At 37.6% G+C, this 14,414-nt stretch overlaps 1 protein-coding gene across 1 annotated transcript in view; it reads left to right on the top strand.

Moving 5' to 3' along the window:
* The window catches only part of sez6l2 (seizure related 6 homolog (mouse)-like 2), a 23,667-nt gene extending 9,253 nt beyond the window's left edge, over positions 1–14,414 (top strand). The window contains 9 exon segments of the mRNA XM_048208211.1: positions 6,679–6,817; positions 6,894–7,090; positions 7,175–7,369; positions 7,548–7,742; positions 9,169–9,360; positions 9,476–9,514; positions 9,617–9,734; positions 10,045–10,156; positions 13,177–14,414. Of these exon segments, the coding sequence (XP_048064168.1) occupies positions 6,679–6,817; positions 6,894–7,090; positions 7,175–7,369; positions 7,548–7,742; positions 9,169–9,360; positions 9,476–9,514; positions 9,617–9,734; positions 10,045–10,156; positions 13,177–13,206 (1,217 nt within the window). The 3' untranslated portion in view covers positions 13,207–14,414.

The following is a 14,414-nucleotide window of genomic DNA, read 5'->3' as shown; positions in this document are numbered from 1 at the left end:
ATAATCATATTTCTACTCCAATTCGTTTTTTTTTTTTTTTGAAATATAAACATTTAAATCGCTGGCTGTCATCATAACTGATTTATTCAAACATGCATTAAATATTGAAGAACATTAAAAATTATAATGAATATGTAATACGGTGCATAGCTATATTTATCAGATATGCTGCTCTCTATAAGTTCACTTTTCTAGCTGACTAATGAATTTATGGTCACTGAATATGTTTTTCTGAGGTAAATGTGACGTTACGTGACATTGTTTACAAGCTGTTTTGACGTCTTTCCGAGGTTGAAACACTGATTGAGCGATTACACGAGACATGATACTGATTTCGGTAAGTTGTACTGTATATTTTAACATACCTTCAGATGTTTAGTAGTGTTTATTTCGCGCTGTAACTGGTATTAAAGCGGAGCGAGAGGATGTTCACATGCGCTCGTGCTGCCGCTTCTCTTTAACTGAGGAGCTAAAGCGATCTGTCACGTCACATTAAACAGAGCCAAAACGGTATTTATTTTTTGAATCTCATAATAAGATGTCATTTGAATCTGAGACTTTGCTTCATATCAAAAGTAACAAAGCACAAAGATTATTGCAATTTATTGGATGGGAGGCACTACATATTCTGCTCATTCGTCAACTGAAAACAGACTAGACTAATCGATTCTTAGGATTTAAGAATCGATATCGGTTCGTAAAAATGAGAATCGATTAAAATCGAGAAATCAATATTTTTTTACCCAGCCCTACTTCTGATGATAAAATTTGCGTCACATGCACTATACGCTGACCCTTGCATAAAAAGTGAAGTATACTTTGGGCTTAACAGTAAAGACATTCATGTTGTTATAAAATAATTCTGTTGTAAATAATTACTGTTCTTTTGAACTTTTCATTCATCAAAGCATACTGAAAAAATGTATCATGATTTCCAGCATAGTATTTAGTACAGGGTTCCCACGCGCCTTGAAAGTACTTGGATTTCAGACACATGAATTCAAGGCCTGGAAAGTACTTGAAAACAAATATTGATCCTTGAAAGTGCTTGAATTCAATTTGAAATAAATTTTGTAAAAATTATAACACGCCCCCTTAGTCCTAATTTTACAGTCGGTGTCCGAGTGTTTTCCATTGCGGTACTTCCCCTTGCTTGTTATTAGGCGGAGTTTGGACATTTGAGCTGTGACCTTTTACAGTCTATGGCTGTGACACTTGCTGTGTCTGAAATGAACATTCTTATACTGTAGGTGTGTGCGATTTTCGATTATAGACTATTAAAAGGTCTCCACGCAGTTATTCACAATCACAAAAGTTTATTATTTGCATGAGTTTTAAAAGCAGGTTTCAGACCAGCACACGAATAAAAAAGTTTAACCGGCAAGGCTTTAAAACTCATGCAAATAATAAACTTTTATGATTGTGAATCATTTATTATTTGCACGAGTTTTAAAGCCTTGCCGGTTAAACTTTTTATCCGTGTGCTGGGCTGACACCTGCTTTTCTGAGCGGATACACCCAAAGTGGACACACTCTAAAAGTCAGTCAAACACTGCATTTGCTGGACAAAGTTATCATTCGCATCTTATACTACTAATACTGTCAAATACACAGAAGGTTTACACCATCGGTTAAGTGTAAAGTGAAAGTAAACAATTGCACGCATGAGCCTTAAAGGGACAGACAACACATGCTGCTACTTGTCCTTAAAGGCATAGTTCAACCAAAAATAAATTCTGTCTTTATCTACTCTAATGTTGTTCCAAACCTGCATTAATTTCTGTCTTGTGCTGAACACAAAAGATCATATTTTGAAGAACGTGGGTAACCAAACATTTGCTGGTACCCATTGACATCCATAATATTTTCTTTCGTACTATGGAACTTACTGGTGACCAGTAACTGTTTGGTTACTCACATTCTTTAAAATATGATCTTTTGTGTTCAGCACAAGACCGAAATTAATACAGGTTTGGAACAACATTAGAACATCAAAATAAAACTTGTATGTTCAACAGAAGACATCTATTCGGGTTTAAAACAACTTCTTCGGTGAGTAAATAATGACAGAATTTCCTCTTTTTTTTTCAATTTCTTTAATACAGTAGCTTTAACAAGAAACTTTTAAATTAATTAATTTAAATTAATATTTTTATCTTCTTCCACTTTGGGCTGAAAGTCTCTCATTCTTTTTTATCGTTAATATTTTGTTAACTTGTAAGTCTACTTTTTTAATATAGGGAAATTAGTTTGACTGTTTGTACTGCTCAGTAACTGTAAATAGTAAAACCAACATGAAAAAGATTTCTGATCAAATCATGAATCGATAAATTTTTGCCATATCACCCACCCGTTTATTAATAAGAATATTATGCATATTATGTTGAGTTAGCTTTCCCCCATGGGGGCGTTTTCCCCCACTCTACACTAAATTCACAATTGCGAGTTACAAAGTCAGAATTGCGTGATATAAAGCCACAATTGTGTCTTATATAGTCCGAATTGCTCATTTATATCTCTCAATTCTTTTTTTTCTCAGAATTGCAAGTTTATATCTATATTATATTGTATATTCTGACTTTATAAGCCACAATTACAATCCATATAATCCTTTTTTTTTTCACTCAATTGCAAAATTTATTTTTATAATATTCTCTTTATATTCCAGTTTTTACTAAAGTAATGATTCATAAAAAATGAAAACCAAAACTAGTGTGGAAAGATTGTTAACATTAGGGATAAGAAAGCTGCAAACGGTTTTAACATACAGTGGGTACAGAAAGTATTCAGACCCCCTTTTTTTCACTCAAATTTTTCACTTCTTTGTTATTTTGCAGCCATTTGCTAAAATCATTTAAGTTAATTTTTTTCCCTCATTAATGTACACACAGCACCCCATATTGACAGAAAAACACAGAATTGTTGACATTTTTGCAGATTTATTAAAAAAGAAAAACTGAAATATCACATGGTCCTAAGTATTCAGACCCTTTGCTCAGTATTTAGTAGAAGCACCCTTTTGATCTAATACAGCCATGAGTCTTTTTGGGAAAGATGCAACAAGTTTTTCACACCTGGATTTGGGGATCCTCTGCCATTCCTCCTTACAGATCCTCTCCAGTTCTGTCAGGTTGGATGGGAAACGTTGGTGGACAGCCATTTTTAGGTCTCTCCAGAGATGCTCAATTGGGTTTAAGTCAGGGCTCTGGCTGGGCCATTCAAGAACAATCACGGAGTTTTTGTGAAGCCACTCCTTCGTTATTTTAGCTGTGTGTTTAGGGTCATTGTCTTGTTAGAAGGTAAACCTTCGGCCCAGTCTGAGGTCCTGAGCACTCTGGAGAAGGTTTTCGTCCAGGATATCCCTGTACTTGGCCGCATTCATCTTTCCCTCGACTGCAACCAGTCGTCCTGTCCCTGCAGCTGAAAAACACCCCCACAGCATGATGCTGCCACCACCATGCTTCACTGTTGGGACTGTATTGGACAGGTGATGAGCAGTGCCTGGTTTTCTCCACACATACCACTTAAAATTAAGGCCAAAAAGTTCTATCTTGGTCTCATCAGACCAGAGAATCTTATTTCTCACCATCTTGGAGTCCTTCAGGTGTTTTTTAGCAAACTCCATGCGGGCTTTCATGCGTCTTGCACTGAGGAGAGGCTTCCGTCGGGCCACTCTGCCATAAAGCCCCGACTGGTGGAGGGCTGCAGTGATGGTTGACTTTCTACAACTTTCTCCCATCTCCCGACTGCATCTCTGGAGCTCAGCCACAGTGATCTTTGGGTTGTTCTTTACCTCTCTCACCAAGGCTCTTCTCCCCTGATAGCTCAGTTTGGCTGGACAGCCAGCTCTAGGAAGGGTTCTGGTCGTCCCAAACGTCTTCCACTTTGACCTCATGATTCTCATTTGCTCTGACATGCACTGTGAGCTGTAAGGTCTTATAGATAGGTGTGTGGCTTTCCTAATCAAGTCCAATCAGTATAATCAAACACAGCTGGACTCAAATGAAGGTGTAGAACCATCTCAAGGATGATCAGAAGAAATGGACAGCACCTGAGTTAAATATATGAGTGTCACAGCAAAGGGTCTGAATACTTAGGACCATGTGATATTTCAGTTTTTCTTTTTTAATAAATCTGCAAAATGTCAACAATTCTGTGTTTTTCTGTCAATATGGGGTGCTGTGTGTACATTAATGAGGGAAAAAATGAACTTAAATGATTTTAGCAAATGGCTGCAATATAACAAAGAGTGAAAAATTTAAGGGGGTCTGAATACTTTCCTTACCCACTGTATTTCCAAAATTGTACAAATGATTCTGTACCTCTTTTGGATTAAAATGGATGCAAATGAAATAGGAGGGTTAAAATGTTAAGTACTGTAAGAGGTCTTTCATGAAGCTCCATATGCTAGGATTTTAATTTGATAGGTGCTTCATATAAAATAAATGGTGCTTTAAAAAATCCTTGAATCTGGTGTTTGTAACGATGACTCAACAAAGTTGGGATCCATTTGCAGCTTTATAAAAAGATACTTCGTAGTATACACAGGCAGGGGTCAATCACCAGCACCAGATATAAACAGGGCTAAGCAGAGACATAGTCTTAAACCAGGCAGTAGGTCAGGGCATGCGACAAACAGGAAATACACAATCCAGGCAGACAGAGAACAAAGGTCAAGGCAGGCGGCGATATATCGTAAACAGGGAAAACAGTCCAGGGTCATACACAGGGAAATCATAAACAGGAATAAACACTCAAGAGTTATTAGCCACGGCAAAACAAAACTTTGCAGTGAGTGAGTGTGAGCGTGCTGGTTAAATAGTCCACGGAATTGGCTACATGTGTGCGTGTGATCAGCGCCAGATACGGGATCATGGGAAGTGGAGTCTAGGGGGGAAAGATCAATACTCGGGTGACAGTGACCTCAGGCGGCGATCAGAGGGAGCCACAGAGGCTTGATTTGTGACAGTGTTCATGAAAGAGTGGGAACCCTGGTATTTAGTAACACAGCACTTTTCAACATTTATAATACTAATATTAATCAGAAATGTTTGAGCAGGAAATCTTCATATCAGAATGATTTCTGAAGGATCATGTGACACTGAAGACTAGAGTAATGATGCTGAAAATTCAGCTTTACCTTCACAGGAATAAATTTCATTTTAAAAATATTTTAAAATAAAAAAAGTAGTTATTTAAATTGTAATAATATTTCACAATATTACTGTTTTACTGTATTTTTGATCAAATAAATACAGACTAAGTGACAAAAGAATCTTTTTTTTCAAAAACATTACATTATCACACCGACCCCAAACTTGTGAACTTTAGTGTATGTCACAAATTGCACAATCATCTGTTGATCTTCATTAGAACTGTCAATTTAACTCTTTAAGTAGTGTAATTATTATGAAAATAATTCTTGTAACATTAAAGTGACTCAAAGTTAATTCAAAGATCATTCTAAGTACCTTATCAAATTTCAAAACCTTCTCAAATTTTACCTATTGGGAACTTCATCTCATCTGATCACTCTGACCTAATAATACTAAGGGTGTGTTCACACTTGTCATGTTTGGTTCGATTAAAACGAACCCTGGTGCGATTGCTTGGTTAGTGCAGTTCATTTGAACATATGTGAACGCTGCCATCCGAACCCTGGTGCGCACCAAACAAGCGGACCGAGACAGCTGAAAAGATGGGTCTAGGTCCACTTCCAAACGAACTCTGGTGCGGTTCGAATGATATATGAACATAACACGGACCAAAGACATGTAAACGAACCAAAAACAGGAAGACGAGACCCTAAAAAGGACAGAATCCTCACGCATGTCAGTTTTTCTTGTCATAGTCGTGAGTTTGCCCATCACAGGCATCAGACGTACGTCTCCACACAGCAGATCGTTTGTGTGTGACGGATGGATTCCCGTCGCTGTTTTGACTACTTTACACATTTTATAAGCTCTTCACGAGTTCCCAGTTCGGTAAGTTCTGTCTCAAAATAGGCAATACGTCATAAAATCCGACCAATCAGGTTGTGAATGTATCCCTATGCCTTTAGGTTCGGTATCTTTTGGTTCGGTGATAAAAAATTTTTTTTCTTCTTTGGTCCGGACCAAATGAACCAAACGAACCGAACTGCAAGTGTGAACGCACCCCAAAGCTATTCTAATAAGAGCCCGTACACACAGAGGCACATTTAGCTGTATACATAAACATTTTGTATCGTATCGCATTTCGTCCAGACGGATCCAACGTTTTGGGAGCCTGAAACCGCTATTTTTTAAAACCGCTCCCAGAGTGGATAAATCGGAAAACGACACCCTTGCGTTTTCGTGTGTACAGCAAATCCGTATATTTTGTGAAACGGTTTTGTCATCACCCCACGTCAGACATCGCTACGTCACATAACAGCTACAACAACAAAAACGGTGGATTACATGCTTGTGTTCGTGCTGCGGAAGCTACTGAGCCTATTAGCTTTACTAAAGTAAAGCTTTATTACTAAGCATTACTAAAGTTTGTATACAGCGCGCAAGGTTTATGCGCATGCTCCATGACTTATTCTCCGTTTTTAGTGTATTCTGTGGCAGAATTACAGTGCCCCATACTGGTCTGGCATGTATACTACATTATTTTGAGTCGGTTTCAGTGGTTTCCTCTTTCTCCTCTTCTCAGCTCTGTGTGGCGGAGAGCTCACGGACCCAGTGGGAACAGTGTTGTCTCCTGACTGGCCACAGAGCTACTCTAAAGGGCAGGACTGTGTGTGGCAAATACATGTCAGCGAGGACAAACGCATCGAATTGGATGTACAAATGTAAGTAAATCTTTTTGATTGTTTGTGTTTAAATCTATTTATGGTTTAATTCTATTTTCCTCTCTTTTGCTTGCAGTTTGAACATCCGGCATAACGACATCCTCACTCTATTTGATGGTCATGATCTGATGTCACATGTGATTGGACAGTACCTGGGCTCAAGAGAGAGGTTCAGGGTTGTATCAGGAGGTTCCGAGGTCACCATTCAGTTTCAGAGCGATCCTGATGACTCTACGTTTATACTGAGCCAAGGCTTCCTCATTCACTACAGAGGTAAATACATCAAAAGGGTTGTGCCTTTTTCATATATTTCGTGTTATTGTTTACTGTGATGTCACTTCCTTTCATTTCTTGCAGAGGTGGAACCAAATGACACATGCCCTGCCCTTCCGCAAATTGAGTTTGGCTGGAGCAGCTCCTCCCACCCGTCTCTGGTGAGAGGCAGTGTGTTAACCTATCAGTGTCAGCCTGGTTATGACATTGTTGGCTCTGACATCATCACCTGTCAATGGGATCTATCCTGGAGCAACAACCCGCCCACCTGTGTGAAAAGTGAGCCAAGTTATGATCATATTTTTATGGCTAGAGAACACATTAGAGTACTTAATAGTTCACTGATAAGTGAAGGGTTATGGTTGTTCATCGTTTGGTGGCCAGTTATTTGCCAGTTTCATTAATTGATTAATATTGTACACAATCTCTTTTTCTCTTGGCTTTAATGTGCCTTCAGTCCAGCAGTGCCCTGACCCAGGAGAAGTGGTCAATGGAGCACGCTCAGTACATCCGGAGTCTGGTTTTGCTGTGGGAACTGTGGTACGCTTCACATGTAACCAAGGTTATCAGCTGGAAGGCCCGAGCCAGATCTCCTGCCACGGCAGAGACACCGGCATGCCCAAATGGAGCGACCGCAGCCCAAAGTGTGTCTGTGAGTACATGTTCGTAAGGTGTGTGAGGGATTGCGTCTGGTGGGGGAAAAATTGATTTTCAAAAATGAGAAATGTTTCTTGAGCAGCAAATCACCATATTAAAATAATTTCTGAAGGATCATGTGACATTGAAGACTGGAGTAATGATGCTGAAAATACAGCTTTGACATCACAGGAATAAATTACATTTTAAAATACATTAAAATAGAAAACAGTTATTTTAAATGGTAACAATATTTCACTATATTATAGTTTCTACAGTATTTTTGATCAAATAAATGCAGCCTTGGTGAGCATTAGAGACTTTCAAAAACATTAAAGGGGTCATGACTTTTTTTTTTTTTAATTATTTTAATATGTTCCTTGAGGTTCACTTTTGCAAGTTTTTTTGCACACAAAAAAGCAAAAACAAATATATATGTGTGGAAAAAAAATATTTTCAACCTTCATTCTTTGGTCTGAAATGATCAGTTTTTAAGGGGCGGCTCCTTTAAGGCTTGTCATTATCCATATAAAGCTGTCATTTACAGACAAAGCATTATGAAATCGGTTACTTGTGGTTTGTAATGCAGCTGCTGTCACATTTGGCTGCTTCATTCTGTCAACAAAAGTTTCTTTGCAAACTCTCCATTACACTGTATTTCCTTCACAAAGCTATCTGAAGTCAAATGCTCTGAACAAACATATAATCCATGAGGCCATTAAAATAAACCATCCACTTGTTCCTGACGCTGGTATCCTTCTTAAGTCTGTACAGAGATGCAAACGAGCTGTTTAAACAGGACGAGTCAAAGCAAACATTCCTTTACGCTTCAATTTACTCTTCCATTTGTCCTCTTGTTGGCAGACTCAAGCATGTAGAGTAAAAGTGAACGGGCATCTGTTTACTGTAACCAGTGTAGACAGTGTCATTGACTATAATAGGCTCTATTTGCTTCTGGCACAATGTTCACATCTGGAGTAGGCAAGCAGCTGCCATCTGAACAGCAGTAGGTGGGGCCTGTGGTGCAATTATGTAAAACTGTTCATTGATGTCTTGCTTTGGAGGCAGGCATATGGAAATGCATTTGCCCATGTGACATCACAAGTCCCCCAATATCCAAACAAGCTGTTTTTAGAGCTTGATTAAAGAAATGCTTTGTTTATAATGAAGAGGACGTTATAAGCTCTGAAACTTTCAGGATGTTTTAATGGTAGAAAGGCTGCTTATGTGTCAAAAGATCAAGAAAAATTTGATTTCTTATGACATGACCCCTTTAATAAAATCTTACCAACCGCAAACTTTAAATGCTAGTGCATGCAGGATAAAACTTTACACATACAGCTAAATATCTTAGCCCAAGTACCAGTGAAGATTCATCTCTAATGTACTAACCAATAAACCATCAATTAAACATGTTGCCTGCCTTTTTTTCTGCTAAACAGTAAAATATGATCCATGCCCAAACCCGGGCGTGCCGGACAATGGTTACCAGACTCTGTACAAGCACAGTTACCAGGCAGGTGAGACGCTACGTTTCTTCTGCTATGAGGGCTACGAGCTCATTGGGGAAGTCATCATCAACTGTGTCCCAGGACACCCCTCTCAGTGGAATAGCCCACCACCCTTCTGTAAAGGTATGTGAATGTGAACTAGTCTAATACATGGAGTTGCCATTTTTATTGGAAGAAATTAATCATTTTATCTAAATAAGTTTATGTTAATAACTAATAACGTTTTCTTTGTTTGTAGTGGCCTATGAAGGGTTACTGGATGATCATAAATTGGAGGGTAACATGATTTTCATTGTATCAGTGACATTCATATCGCTTTGATAATCTGGCCCACTGTGTCATGTAATGATGTCCATGCTATTAACTTTCCTCTATTCAGTTTCTCAGTCATTAGAGGCATCTCATCAAATGCTGAGTGAGAACATTGCATTGGCTATCATCCTGCCAATCATTCTGGTCATCCTTCTGATTGGTGGAATCTATATGTACTACACCAAGTAAGTTTTAGGAGGCTGCTTTTGCTTTGTGTTAAACATTTTTTGAACATGAAATCAAAATGAACCCTATTAACTTTCTTAATAGATGTACCCAGTGTTTTTTTTATTAATACATGTATTATTTATTTTTAAGCATTATTAAATAAAATCCTGCTCTAAAATAATTCACATTACCAAAGTAAAATGACTTGCAAGTACTATTCTGTGTTGGCTTTAAAATTCAGTTGTTTTCACTGATAATTGTCAAAACCTCCTTCACAGCTGCTTCTTATTTAGCTCTTCTGTGCTAACAATTCTCTCACCGTCTCAGTGTGTGTAGGTGGCAGTGGAAACCGTTGTTCTGGAAATCTCTCTCTCACACCCACTCCTACAGTCCCATTACAGTGGAGTCTGACTTTAACAACCCTCTCTATGAGGCAGGGGTAAGATGCTAACAACCTAGTGGAATTTATACTTATTTTATACTATTTGTACTCATATGTTTGCTATTTTTGTAGCCTGAAGTTTATTGTAGTCAGTTGATTTGAATGGTATCATTTAAACGACTCGCTCGTTTAAATGAGTTTCTGAGCAGAAGTCACAGCACAGCATTCTCTCTCTTATTTTATGTATAGAATATTTATAGCTACACCAACATTAAAATGTTCAGGGTCAGTACGATTTGTCTCTTATGCTGCATTTATTTAATCAAACTGCATCAAAAATACAAATCAAATTTGTGAAATATTTTTCAAATTATATTCATATAATTACTCATGTTGAAAACAGTTGTGCTGCTTAATTTCTTTTTTTTTGTGGCTAACATGACACATTTTCCTCTGGATTTTTTGATGAATAGATAGTTCAGAAGGACAGCATTTATTGAAATAGAAATCTTTTGTAACAGTAAATGTCTTTACTGTCACTTTTAATTTATTTAATGCATCCTTGCTGAATAAAAGTATTGATTTCTTAAAAAAAAAAATCTTACTGACCCCAAAATATTATACGGTAGAGTAGATGCTGCTGTTTGTCATCATGTTTTAGTTTCCGTTAAAAATTAGGATGTTTTATTTTGTTGTTGTTGTATTTAGTGTTGATATATATTAGCTAATGGTCTCACTCATAATGAGTTAATTTATTCAGGAACCCTAATTCTTTGGATAAATACCACCATTATATTATATTATATGTAAGCAGTAAGGTACTCAAGGCTGTGCTGTATCGTGAATAAAGGCCCTTTCACACCGGACGCGTAACGGAAAAGCGAAACGAAAAAGCGAATAGTTCGCGTGCGAATAGTTCGCGTCAAAACCATTCACATCAGCCGCGACGCGAATTTGCGACGTTTGTGCTCTGAAAGATTCCAAAACATTCGCGGCGACAGCTGAATGAAATATATATATATATATATATATATATATATATATATATATATATATATATATATATATATATATATATATATATATTTCAACAAAATAATCTTCATCCTGTTGGAAAGGTTGGTCAGTTTAACTGCTCAGGACAAACAACATAGACACTTCATCATCCAGAGAAGATGAGCTTTTCATTTTTTTTCAAAGACCGAAAGGAAGTTTTTGGGTGCACCCAGTCTTAACAACAACACATTCACTTTCCATAGTCACGGACACAATTTAGGTTTAAAAAAAAAAATCAACAAGTTTTACCTCAGAAGGTTATGTTATCCTTGTCTATACAGCGACTTGCATGTACTCCCACAGAAGCTGTAATCTCGTGAGAAATGCGATACCTGTCAAAGGTTAATGTTGATTGAATAGCTAATGACATCTACTGGACATTTCGTTTACAGAAAAGAAACCCACTCACATATACTGCGAGTAGCCCAGGATAAATAGGCTTCTGAAATCTTTATTTGTCCCACAATGGGGAAATTGTATGCCTATAGACTACAGATAGAAGTTTAACTACTAGACATATAGTCTAAATAAACATTCACAAGGTAGTTTTCTATTGTAAATGCGTCGACACACAAGCTATCAGATGATCCGTCATTGTTGCTGTGACATCACCTTTGTTTCCTTGTATTTGATTGGTTGAAGCCTTTTCTGTCGCCTCGAATGTGAAAAAAAATCAACATTGAAGTGAAAAAAATAAACGTCGTTTTTTCGCAGCAGCACATTCGCGTTCGGTGTGGAAGCACTCATTATACAAACAGCTGATCAAAAAACACAACCATCGCGCGAATAATTCGCGCGTCAAAATCACGTCCAATGTGAAAGGACCTTAAGTCACGGCTGAAGGGCGTTGTTTGGCATGACGTGAAGCAAAGTGCCTGCAACCCCTTCAGTCGTGACTTATTCATGATACAGCACTAGCCTCGAGTACTTTATTGCTTTTATAAAACGGTTACCACACAATACAAATATTAAAGCCAAAAATATGTATCAATGCAACTTTCATGAAGTAAATGTTCACTTAAAGCCTTCCTTCCGCCGGGAAAAAAATAGTCCCTGACCAGTGAACAGCAACAGAAGTTAACATTATTAGGCCATTAGATGGCGGCAAAGATTGTTTTTATGAGTGAGTCAGTCAGTAGTGAAGACTTTTACATTGAAAAGACTGAATTGTTTTGAAAACGGAACAAGACGCAACTGAACAAACGCTTTGACTATTGCACTGTCAGTCACGGGAAAAACCCCTTAAACTGTTAAAAGGACAGGATAATACATCGGACATTTAAACAGATTGTTTTATTATGAAAATAGGACTGACCTGAAGGAAAATGCTAAATCTGAATGCAGGTAATAAACTCACTTGATCTCTTTCTCACAATTCTACATAATAGAGTACATTTCAATGAACAATATCAATTGAGAACAAACAGTTTACGTTGCTAAGAGTGGTTGCTAAGGGTATTGTGTAGTGAAACACAGAACTGTTGGGTGAAGCGATCATAGCCGTGTTTTATCGTGAATAAAACAGCTATTGACCAATCAGAATCAAGGACAGGAACTAACCGTTTTATATTATGCTGCGTTCACGTCACCTCGTATTTACTGGAATCTTGAAATGACAACACGTGACGCTATATTCGGAGCTGTTCACGTACTTTTGGTCCCTTGACTGGGAATTATGCATTTCCATGGCACCACTATCAATGCCTAAATGAATCTACAGCGGTCAGGTGGTACAGCGGCCACGTGGTACATGTGGGAGCTTTCAGAAAACTCCCAGCTTACAAGATGTAATTACGAGCTCTACGAGGATGTGAACGCTTTTTACAAGCTAGAATCTCGTAAATACAGGAATTATGAGGCAGCGTGAACGCACCTTTATATTATATTATAAAAAAAGATGTTGCCTTCTTAAATAGTTAATTTTGGTTAGTAGCTTGTAGTGTAGCTAACGTCTTTTCAGTAGAATTTTCCATCGTATTTGTTGGTAAAGTGTGCATGTTTTTCCCTCTCTCTCACTGTAGGACACACGAGAGTATGAGGTGTCCATCTGAGACAGGAGTCTTCAAGATGAATCCAAATTGTGGGTGAATGAAAAGGAGAAGAAAAGGAAGGATACTGTTATTTTTCTCTCTTTCCGCAAGACATTCATTTGTTTTATTCGGTTAATTACAACACATTAATCCCACTCTACACAGTCTCTCTCTCCTCTCTCTTGGTCGTTTCACTGATGTTTGTGCTTTACAAGTGCGCGTGCTTGTGAGTTTATACAGGTGCCTCTGTATGTTAGCTTGTGTTTACGTGTGTGTGTATGTTATTGGTATCAGAGTAATGAAGTACTGAAAGTAACAACAAAATTGTTGCAAGTACATATTGTGAGTAGGATTTCTACAGTCAGGCATGTTTTGTAACAGAAGGCTTTGTGCCTTAAGGACTGTAAAATGGTGAAGGATTGAAAGAGAACGAAAAAGTGAGATGGGGGAGAGAGAGAACGAGAGAGACTTTGACAGAAGTGAGACAAAGTACACATACGTATATAATCCGAAATACAGAAACTATACTCTCATGTTCCCATGTTTGTATACAGGTACATGGCCACGCATTCATATACATACACATGATGACAAGAACATATTGAATGTAAATATTTTGATTGAATATTGAGTATACAAAACAGATTCAGTGCCAAAATACATCCCATAATGTGACGCCACTTCATGTTTCACTGGTTGCCATAGTATTTCTCACATTATTATGTAATAATGAGGACAATGCCAGCATTTCATATTGTTCTTTGCTGTTTCTTAAAAATCTATTTCTGCTTGATGTTGAATGACCATGTTTCAGAGGAGCGGAATGTCCTCTCGCTTACGGCACGCAACGATTGTATATTTTACCGCTTCAGCTTAGGATTCATGATCAATTATACTTACTGTCATTGTTATCAGAGTTGATGTTGTTGCATATGCACTATGTTGAGGAAAATATATACAGAAAAAAACTGCTTGCTGTGACGCAGTAATCGAATTGAAATGCTTTTTATAAATTGCATTTTTTTATTTATTTATCTCATGGTTTATTGTTAATATGCAGTGAGTTTCGTCTTTTCCACTGTGCCATTACCAGAGCCCATGTTGTGGAGGGCTTTGTTGCATTATAGTATTACTTGATTGTTATTTATTTATCAACATAATATACTTGTCATGAAGACATTTATTTGCTGAGATTTAAGATTAAATAAAAGTCTCTGTTGGATGGTGAA

This window comes from Megalobrama amblycephala, linkage group LG1 (genome assembly GCF_018812025.1).
Source record: "Megalobrama amblycephala isolate DHTTF-2021 linkage group LG1, ASM1881202v1, whole genome shotgun sequence".
NCBI lineage: Eukaryota > Metazoa > Chordata > Actinopteri > Cypriniformes > Xenocyprididae > Megalobrama > Megalobrama amblycephala.
This window is presented reverse-complemented; position numbering and strand designations above follow the sequence as displayed.